Below are 11,745 nucleotides of genomic sequence, written 5' to 3'. Positions count from 1 at the left end.
ACTTCACGCCTGTCTTCGTGTGGTCGTGGTATTACACCGGGCGAGCGGGCCATTCGTGCTCCAGCAAATGCTGGATGCGGGCTCTACCACTTTCAAATAATATGTCGAGATAATACTCACCTAGATAATATGTCGCAAAGAATGTTTCCGAATTCGCTAAATTATTCGCAACTTACGTTACGGTTCGCACATTCGCTGACTGTAAAATAAAATCGATATGCGCGTTCCCTGCAAATTCACTGAATACGGTACATTAGAATATGCACAAATATGCTCTCTATTCAAATTGGGCTAGGGTTTTGTTTCACGTATGCATGTGCGTATATTCGAGCGGGGTGCGAGGTAACCACCCTAAAACCCACCCTTAACGGTTCACCTCAAATCAGGTAAACTGATTTTTCGATGCTTGATAATACGTAACATTTATTTTATGTTAGTCATTAATTTTAGACAACTTATTTAATTGATACTGTCGCTTTAAACTCAGAGCAACACTTCTTGTCCAGACCCAGGTTGCGCGCCAATCTATACATACTTCTAGTGACATTGACAGCTGTCAGCTAGGGACGTGACGTTTATGCCGATAATCTAGAGTTGCGCCAATTTTACAGTACGGTATTAATTTTGTTCCTAACATTTATAGCTTTTTTATGACAAGAAACTAACTGTATTTATATATTTGTCTACTTTGCATTAGAAAAATTGCAAATTTTATCTATGCCTATTTCATTATGCGTGAGACATATTTACCTCGTTCTGTTATCACTGCTTAATTTTATACATAAATCCTTTTTATTTCACGATACTGTTTAATTTTTTGTGTTGATGTTTTGTTATCTATGCGTCATAGGCAAATTTAATGCTTTTGCAGATTAAATAAAACGCAATCGTGACTTTCAAATCCATTCTTAACTTTTAAAAGCATTTATTTTATCTTTTATTGTAAAAATAAGCAATGATAAATAAGAGTTATCGATATATTCAATTACACAATGAAATTTTTTTCATTAGAATATAACGTTATGTTAGAAATGTACTAAAAAAAACAAATTAGCCATTTAAAATGAGATCCCAATAGTTATAAAGTATACAATAATTGGCGCTAAATATTATATGAGTTCAGATTATAATTCCTATCTAATTTAAAAACTTGGATAGGGTTGTCGATTTTTAAAAAATGCAATATATTTTTTTTAATTATTCTTACTAAGCGACTTCCTTATTATCAAACAACTTTAAATATGGCAATACAAAAGGTAATATTTAAGTATTTTAATTAGAATTTTCGTTTCGTACTGTCTTAGATTCCTTCAAGGTGTCTTGATAGACATTTAGCCCTTCAACTAAAATAATACTAAATTTTAATTACATATTCAAAAACTTATCAAACAGACATAAAATTTTAATCGAAACTATTTAATTAAACTTTGAATAATAGACGAAATTCATAGTTTTAGATTTTAGACATAAAATTCCAATCCTTGAAGTCGAATTCCACACAAGATCTCAACGTAAAATATAACTTCGATATTATTTTGATTATAATAAACCATCTATTAAACTTTAAAATGTTTCTTTTATTATTATTCACTAATTTATTTGTATTTTGAGTTTATTTTGTCCCTATTTTCTAGCAAACGTATTACTGTTCTGTACCTAAATTGAATACCCGATAACAGTTTAGGGCTATACTGCATGACTGTAACCCTGAAAAGAGGCGGCTGCGGGGGTGAGGGAGCGGGAAGGGTGCGGGGGTGGGTTGCCGCGCGACACACATCAAGCCTGGGTCGATAAGGACACCCCGACAACGATGCGTTCGGCATACGCACCAGTTGCGGTTGTCGGTAAAGCCGGAATTAGTGCGTCCTCCATATCGAATACTCTAACAACACTCCATGCTACTGTGAATTTATTTATTTTAAAATGAAGTGGTTAAATTACTTATTGTGTCTTTAATTAGAAAATTTATTAACACGCTTTGATACTATACTCAATTTGAATATGCACACGTTAAGAGCATGCGCACACCTGAAACTAAACTATCGCACAACTGTTTAGTTGTGCTTTGATTCCTATAAGCTTATGGAGGTGCGCACACTGCTCGATTTTTAGTTGTGCTACTAAACAGTTGAATTGGCTGCGGAAAACAATAGACAATCGCAAAACTTTGAGAGATAGTTTAGTCAAAGGTGTCCGCGCGCTCTAATTATGATGAGTGTGTGAATATAATTATTTTTTACGGCCAAATTAACTACAATTTCAACGTCGAGTACATTATAAGCTTCAAGAGAATTTACTAACTAGCACGATTCGACTGAACGACTGAGCACCATCTGGGAATCGCTAACGAATCCCTGAGCCGGCGGACCATGTAACAAGATTCACCCCTCGCCAGCACTCGAGAGCCAACAAGCCTACCATGACAACCTTTATCATCCTTAAAGCTGCACGAAAAAGATATTAAAAAAAACCTACGTAGTAAAAACGATATAAGTAACTTAAATACGAAAATAAATAGCGATGAAAACTATAATACTGTATTCTTCTTTTATATTACGAAAAACTTCTATATCGTATTTTTTGTTAGAGATCCCAAAGTTATTAAAAATCAATAACTAAGGACATAAAATAAATATTATTTTACTACATTTAGGTGGTAAAATTAGGTCTCTCCAACCAATTCGTGCCTAAGCTATAATAAATAAATCAACGTTCCATTTTCAAGAATAGACGTTAGGTACATCGAGTGCAAACTTCCTCGAGCCCGGTTCTCACGCAGAGGGCGCACTTCACCTCCCCCACACACCCTGTAACCTAAATCCCTCCTACCTCCCCCCGCGTCTAGCCCCGAAACGACCTCGAAAAGTCGAGAACCCGAAGCCTTAAAGGAAAAACTCTTAGAAATTCAAGCTATTGAGACAGGTAACAAATGAGTTACAATTATATGGCATTGTAAGGTTCAAAGTCAGTGTACCATCGTTTGTAATATACCTTTTCCTGCTTTCGAATTGTTGCTAACATGTTTAAAATTTTACGGTAGGATACATTTTGCAATGTCACAGAGCAATAAATTTCATTTCTTTAGGGCACAATAATTTTCTGGCAATTCTAAGTACTAAAGTTTCAAAACTCTCGAATCATAAAGCAATTTTAGGTTATGAATTATATAAGACAAATGACAATCGCCCACAAAATTATAGCAATTTATTAGAAACCAAATAATGGATACCGTAGTATCGATCAATCTTTGTCAGCAATATTAAATAAAGTCATTTGGCTTATTTTCCCGTTTTGCGGTTGAGCGCAAATTTCCTCTACGCTCATTGCACTATTATTTATGGATGTAACTGTAACCAATACTCGTGCAATGAAATGTTTTATTGGTATTTTATTATACGTAAAATCTACTTTTAACACTTTTAGATGTGAAGTTATAGATGGCGCTGTTATCATTTTATATCTTTAATTCCTTATTGAATTTTAAATAAAAATTGATGGTTTTAAAGATGTTTGTTTTATTTATTATGTTTATTTTAATAAATGTGTATAGAAGATAATATAGGCGTAGAAAATATTACAGTTGGTTAAGTGTAGGCAACACATTTGTAATTATGGATGTCTATGAGCAGCGGTCGCTTCGTCTTTTTGGCGGTTTTAGGTGGCTGTTTGCTCTTTTCCCACTTTATGAATTATGATTTGAAAAATGTTTAATTACTTGTTTAATAATAAAATGTTATTACGTTTGTTTTAACAAATCAAGAAATTCCACTTTTACTAGTAATGAATTTGGTAAAACCAAACAGTAAAATAAAACAAACATATTTTGCAATGTTATTTTTCGATTTAACTAAATACCAGGAAATGTAAAATTGCAACGCAATTGCAAAGACTTCCAGATAAACATGTTTTTACGTTTTTGATAACGCATGCATTCGTCATTTGATATTTTTAAACAACAATATGAAAGATAGCCTAAGATATAACGATTCGTCTTAATACCATCCAACATAAACAATTTTTATTGAAATATTTCCTTAAACAGATACGTAAAATACAACAGTAAAAAAGTCTACTACAAAGTGGACGAAAAATACCAAGGAATGAGTTATTCGATCTTCAATATGTTCGTGTACAAACAACGTCGAAAAGCAAAAACATAACATTCTGCGTAATGAATGCAACAAGTAACATCGGAGGCTTCGACAAGTATTGAAATTCATGATAATCATCACCAGCTACATATACGTCCACTATACGTCCCCACCGAGGGGCTCGGAGCCTACCCTAATAAAGGGTGACTAGGCCATAGTGAACCACGCTGGCCAAGTGCGGGTTGGTTGACTTCACACATTTCTTTGAATTTCTTCGTCGATATGTGCAGGTTGTATCACGATGTTTTCCTTCACCGTAATAATTTGTATATTAAAACAAATTTGTACATATTTCCCAACATTCTTTTGAGATTATAATAGTGTAGTGCCCGCTTTAACATCTTAGCACAAATGGGCCGGCTCGCCCCCAGTAATACCACGACCATACAGAAGACAGGCGTGAAGTGGAAGTAATTCCGTGTTTCGTCTGATGACTGTGGTGCTGGAGGCCTAATAGAGGATAAGAGGATAGGAAGGGGAAGTGGATTTGACAGTGGAGGAGATGCATAGGAAGGTGAAATATCCTCTTTATGTGCGTCTCCTTCTCTGTCGGATAAGGGTAGGCAACGCATCTGCAATTGCGAATGTCTATGGGCAGCGGTCGCTTCGCCATTTTGGCGGATTCGGGTGGCCGCGTGCTCGTTTGCCACCTTATGTTATAAAAAAAGAGAGATAACTGAAGGATTTTTTTGTATATAAAATCGAAATATCAAAAATTAAATAAACACGATAAGAAACATGGGTTACTGTTATCAACATTTGTGCATTGAACGATAGCCTTCGAATATGTGGATATAAAAAGGCAAAATTTTATCACGACTGATGTCAACGACCTCTTTATCAATTTAGCGAGATTTCGCGGACATGCAAGCGACGTCGGTATGATAAATGATGATAATATAATTACCTTTACACAGCCTGTTGCGTAATAAATTAAGATTTTAAGAACTAGCTGTTGCTCGCGACTCCCTCCACGCGATTTTAAGATAAAAAGTAGCCTATAATATGCCCGTCTATGTCAGCTACCCTTCAATGAAAGTGTGGTCTAAATCGGCCCAGCCGTTTCGGAACAAACGCGGCTTGCGAAGAGACAGACAAACAATTTTTAAATGCGATTTTCGTTATCAGCAAACAATCCCAAAATCTGAAATATTCCTTTTGATATTACAGACACTCCAATTTTATTATATGTATAGATAAATAACCTTAAAAGATTGTATAAATTTAAATAATACGATTCATCCCTTTAAGTGAAAGCAAACAAGATAAAAGACATTTTTTTCAAATTTAAATAGCCCTTATGTTAAAAATTCTAATAATTTCTTTAGTCCTTATTTTATAGAAGAAATTAAGAATAGTTGACGTATTCTTCTTTGATGTATCTTTTTTTAAATATCATTTTTTTTGACAAAAAGTGTGGAATTTTCAGATACCGGACGTAAACCCGTTTGTCATAGTTGTTTAGATTCAAGATTGAACGTAGTCATCCTGACATTTTGATTGCACATCTGTTGAATAGCGGTTCCTAAATTTTACTACGCAACAACATTTAACAAAATGCTTTATAAACTCAACATACCTCTGATGGATGTTTATAGTAAGGTATCAAAAGCCGATCAACAGATCTCGATTAGACGAGTTTTTTTAATCCGCGCGGGCGAAGTCGCGGGCATATTACATTATTTGTTAATCGGCTAAAAAATATTAGGAATACCAAAAATATCGAAAACTAGACAACGTTTTCTTTGACTTTGACTTCGTCAGTTTCGATTCATCTAGTTATTTATTTACGCAAGGTATAATTCAATATACATTATTATTTGTCTAACAATTTAAAAGAAACCGCCACATTAATGTAATGCATCAAAGCGGCGCCAAAATAATTTCCATTAATTATCCAAAAAAACTATATTAATCAACACTAGAAAAAACTATTTACTTCTAATTTGCCTTAATTATAATTAAACGTTAATTAATAATATGCAAATATTACGGAAAATCGCGCTAAAAGTTGGTACACAAAAAAATAAAATAAAACCGGTTATAATTACATCAAAGGGACCGGTAATTTTAATCAAAATAACCGATAGTTTTTAAACTTTTAAAAATAGAATGTTGGCTAAAATAAAAGAAGATCGGGGCCCATAGGTTGGTTTCCACAACAGATGTTTTTCATTACCCATTTTCTACTATATTTGTCTAAATATAAATCAAACTAATATAACAAATACGAAAGTTCAGATGGATGGATGTCTGGTAGAGTTTGTGAAGTAAACGGCTGAACGGATCTGGATGAAATTTGGCATAGATGTAGAGCATAGTCTGGAACAACGCAGAGGTTACTTACTTTTGTTTAGTAATTCCAGGCGAACGGAGTCGCGGGCAATCTTACTAATATTATAAATGCGAAAGTTTAAATGGACCACTTTTGTTTTTTTTAATTCCACGCGGACGGAGTCGCGGGCGAAAGCTAGTAAGAAATAAATGAACCTCCAACATAATATTGATCGATACTTAACTCATCTATTATTAGTAGTCTTTCTATCACATGAAGGCTTTGAGAAATGGGTCAGTAGAACCTTTCAAGAGCTACCAAAAGGTAAAAGTACACGAAAACGCCTGAATATTTTATTTTGTGTTGATAAGATGACGTACATAAAACCATATAAGATCACAATAGGTATATCTATTACAAATATTATATTTGTTCAATCTACGGTTTAATTTGGAACTAATTTAATATAGATAGGTTAGCTATACAATACAATCTACAATCATATAATTATTAAAATTTCATATTCAATTATTTATATCTTATTTTATATCAATTATTACATTAAAGCTATTATAGGCTCAATTCTTAGGCGTAGACGATATCTATACTATATCCTACTATTATAATAAAGCGTAAACACACACTTCTTTGTTGCCTAAGATGTCAGCAATTACAGCATATTTTTGAATAATTACTTTTTAAATAAAAGGCCCTACACTCACGTCACGCTTTAGGCTACATATTTTCACGCCATTAAACTTAGGGGGTAAATATTTTGGATAAAATCCTAATGTCGGAAAGAGACCATAAGTTGCTGCCAAAATCAAGGAAGCAAGGTTGTCAAGGTTTGTCATGTCATGTCATTTTGACATTTGTTATTGATAATTTGACACATGTAAACAATAAAATAAAATTTTCATAATTTTATGCGGATGAAGTCGCATGGGAACAGCTAGTTTCCAAGATAAAATAAATTGGTACGATCGATTACGTCCCAAAACAGTTAATAAGTAAAAAAAAATTGTTACACTATTTATGAACAAATAGGTTTCCTGGGACATAACTATGACTACCATTCTATTTAAAATTATTACTATAGTCTAACACCGAACACAACTTAAGTGACTTATCGATTATCGAAGCATTAAAAATTCAAACTCTGTGTAATTTGGTGAAGTCTTACTTGCGAAATATTACGTGATTTCGTAGCTTATAGTTTCACACTAGGGCAATGAGACAAAACACGATGCAGTACTATTATTTGAATGCACGGCAGACAAACTGCTTGATGGTGAATATGCGTTTAAACAATTGTAATACTGCATTGTCTACTGTTCTATTTCATTGTGTCACCCTCGTATGAAACTAGTAATAGTTGACCGCCTAGCAACTTCAAGACGGATGAGTATCGTATGCATTCTACGAACACAATCGTGTCGACAATTTATCGTCCTATTCATCAGCGGCGGCATGTTTTATGCAACTAGCTTGAGGCCATATGCAAAACGTATTAGGGTTGCTTACAATTAGAAGGATGTATGTAATTTAGATTCAGGGTCGTGATGCAAATAAAAAAATACAAAGAGCCGGCATACACGGACTGCAGAAACTGTACAGTCTCGAGCAGTCTGTTAGGTTAGTAGTTGCTATTTGGTATATACCAATCACATCACTAAGAGCCTGTCCCACTAATTTGCAAATTGTCTAATAACAAAAGAAATATCGGATTTTATTACCTTATCTGACAGTGACATCATATTTAAGCTATCAGAGCCTCTATCAGCCAGTGGTGGGACAGGCCTTAAGACTTTTGCTTGAAGTCAGTCTATGTATTTGTGTCATGTCTAAAAACTACAATTACCATCACTAGCTCACTATATGTCCCCACAGAGGGGCTCGGAGCCTACCCTATTACGGGGTGACTAGGCCATAGTCAACCACGCTGGCCAAGTGCGGGTTGGTTGACTTCACACATATCTTTGAATTTCTTCGCCGATATGTGCAGGTTGCATCACGATGTTTTCCTTCACCGTAAGAACGTAAACTATGTACATATGAAAATTCGAAAAATCGAATATCACATTGGTACATGGCGGGATGCGAACCCAAGACCTGTAGATTACATGTCAAGTGTTCAAACCACTGAGCCACCGACGCTCTTTTTTCTAAAAACTACAATGATAAAGATATACTCTATGCAAAAGTATTTACAAGTATACGTTTCCATTACCATCTTATTAAGTCTCAGTAAGAAGTAAGACGTACATTCGCACGGTAGCAAAATTGAAAACGCACCATTACTTGGTCAATTAGCATACATTAAAGTTAGTCTTGGCATTGGTTGTCGAAGTTCGCAGGCGACCTCGACAGTGTGCGCCTCATTTGAATGCTTAGAGTCAACGCACTAACTGGTACTTGCTAAAATACGTAACACAAGTTACTTAGATAACCAGTGATTGATAACAGTTGACAGTTTTAATATAGTCTGATTTTTAGAAGATAGTTTTTTTTAAAATCCCAAGAGCGGGCGCACACCTCTGACAAAGTTATTCCACAACTGTTGTGCGCTTGTCAATTGTTTTGCAGGCCATTCAACTGTTTAGTTGCATAGTTAAAAAATCGAATAGTGTGCCTCGCATACACGCTCATAGGAATCAAAGCGCGACTAAACAGTTGTACGATAGTTTAGTTTCAGATGTGCGCACGCATAAAATTCACTTACAAAACATTTTAAATGTTGTTTTTATTTTAATTCTCATAATAATGCTATCTTAACGCTTGCAGCGGTTTTATGAATCAAATACGATTCTTATCAATTCTTGTAACGTTATCAAACATTAGGCGCTACGTTATCTCCGCCAATAGATGCGTAGCGCCATTTTTAATTGCAAATCAGTTTGATAAGAATGTACTTTGTATATTCACGTATATATTATTCACTGTAATCTATTATGTTCGTTATAATTTTGTATTAAAGTCATACATTGATGGATAGGTTACAAAACTGGACCTTTCAATACAATGTTGTTTTTCATAACAATACATAACTTCATAACTGCCTTAATACGCAAGTTATTAGAAAAAATGCAATATATAAAGCAAATCATCTTTTTCCTTCCCGTAAACTACTTTAAAAGAACCTAAAATTACACTTTGGACTAAAAATGGAATTTGCTATCATATTTTTTAATACAACGCCATCTATGGGAAATAAAAACAAAAACATCTGGCAATAATGTTATTGACTCACCTTCGCAGTACAAAGTGACGTCCGCGAGACTCTCCGAGTTCCAGAGGTTCGCGAACGACGTGGCCAGGTTGGAGCCGAAGCTGTTCCATTTCAGACAGTATTGCTGCTGCTGGGAGTCCATGCCCGGGCCGCCTCGTATACCTGCCCTGTAACAACATATACTGTTAAAACTTTCGTACAAGACCATAGACCTTATCTTCTAGATGTAGAATCGGAATCCAGATCACAAGTTAGTACAGTTAATGGTACAAAAATGGTACGCTCTAGTTTAGTAAATACCAACATCTACTCTTGACGGACTGCACGATTTTCTTCGACGGTGACAAAAAATTACAATAATAATGAACGAAAATTCAAATCGTTTTGATAGTACAGGTGTCAAAACGTATATCGGAAACATTTGTACTGCGGTACAAAAAGACATTTGAAACCATACTTAAATATTTTACGTTTAAAAGTGTACTTTCATAAAACTTTACAACTGGGACAATGAATCAATATCGTATCACCACCTGTTTGGCGCCAGCACCTTATAATGTTATACGATAATTCGACAAGCCAAGGTTATATTATAATTTAACACTACACAATAATAAAAATACATTGAGGGAAATAGTGATGTAACACATATTATTAATAGTATTTACATACTAATTATTGTGATTACAATTCACCTATACTAACATAAAATAATTTGTTTTACATTCTCTCTGAATTGTACAAGAGTGAAAGACAAACGGTGTACTATGTTCGTTCCTAATTATAAAAGTCTTAGCTTGAACTAACAGCGGTTCACGAATTCGTCCACGCAATATTAAGATAAAAAAAGTAGCCTATAACATGCCCGTCTATGTCAGCTACCCTTTAGTGAAAGTCGGGTTTAAATCGGCCCAGCCGTTTCGGATATTACCCGGAACAGACGTGGCTTGCGAACAGACAGACAGATAAACAAAAAAAAGTAATGTGATTTTCCGCAAATGCATCATTTTCCCGAAATTTGTATTTTTTCTTTTTTACAAACAGACACTCTAATTTTATATGTGTAGAGTATTGATAGATTTTATAGTACCTAAACGTTTGACCTTTTGTAAGTAACTGCTTATTAGTTTAACAGTTCGATAATCTAGTCTATATGAAGTACCATTTCGCCACCGGGTGAACAACCGCCATGACAGATGCGGGCCCCAGCAGTGGCCATGAATTCTTAATACCCATGCGTTCGTTCCCACGTTAGAGTTCAATTACGCGCCTGTTTTACTAGCCGTTAATGTTAGTGTTGGTACTACGCATGTTTCATTACAACCATAGATATATGCATATAGTCAAGGACGTTAATTTCCAACCCATTTAGGTAAAATGTCATTTGACGCTCGATGCGATTGGGTCGAAGACTTGTCGCTAAATCATGGATCTTGTTATTGCAATTTTCACTATTTCCTTTGTCCAAAACCTAACTTAAGATGAAATACATTTTTAACTAATATGTAGATACTTTAATCTTTTCGATTTTTTTCTTTTTAAATATAAACAATTAAAAAACTACAAATATTACAATCTCTAATACAATGTGATTAAATGCAAAAGTCATGAAACAAATCCCTTGCCCTGTATACGAGAACAAAGCCGAGTCGATATCGTATCGATTTGATTCCCACTCCGTTACAGCCTAACTGTACATTTGCATGCGTGCACGTATACCGCCAGTTTGAGATGAGCCGTGCTATATCTATTGTAATCACGCCGTTCTGTACACCGGTTGTACTACAGCGGGGCGGGAAGAAGGTCAAATAGAACTGGTGTTTAAAATTTCGGCTGCGACCCGGTTCCGGAATGCAGCACACGCGCAGGCGTAGTAGTTACGATGGGGGAGTCGGTTGCAACGAGTTGCGCAAACCAAAGCGGTCACTCGTTGATTCTACAAGCCCTGATTTCGTTCCACACGCACACAAGTTTATCTCATCTTGTACTAGTTTAAAAAAATTTAATAGAGGCCGTAATTTTTGACCGACTTCCCAAAAGAAGGAGGTATTCAATTCGACGGTATATTTTTTCTTTTTTTTTTTTTTTTT

At 34.9% G+C, this 11,745-nt stretch overlaps 1 protein-coding gene across 2 annotated transcripts in view; it reads right to left on the bottom strand.

Annotated features, from left to right (window-relative positions):
* LOC106101303 (broad-complex core protein) overlaps positions 1-11,745 on the bottom strand; it is a 49,109-nt gene that overhangs the window by 17,524 nt on the left and 19,840 nt on the right. For both annotated transcript variants that reach the window (XM_013280479.1, XM_013280478.1), the window contains exon 2: positions 9,677-9,822. In XM_013280479.1, the coding sequence (XP_013135933.1) occupies positions 9,677-9,797 (121 nt within the window). In that variant the 5' untranslated portion in view covers positions 9,798-9,822. The remainder of the gene's footprint in view (positions 1-9,676; positions 9,823-11,745) is intronic.

The sequence above is a fragment of the Papilio polytes genome, unplaced genomic scaffold, assembly GCF_000836215.1.
Source record: "Papilio polytes unplaced genomic scaffold, Ppol_1.0 DF823991.1, whole genome shotgun sequence".
Taxonomy (NCBI): Eukaryota; Metazoa; Arthropoda; class Insecta; order Lepidoptera; family Papilionidae; genus Papilio; species Papilio polytes.
Note: the sequence above shows the minus strand (reverse complement) of the source record. Positions and strands in the feature narration are given on the sequence as shown.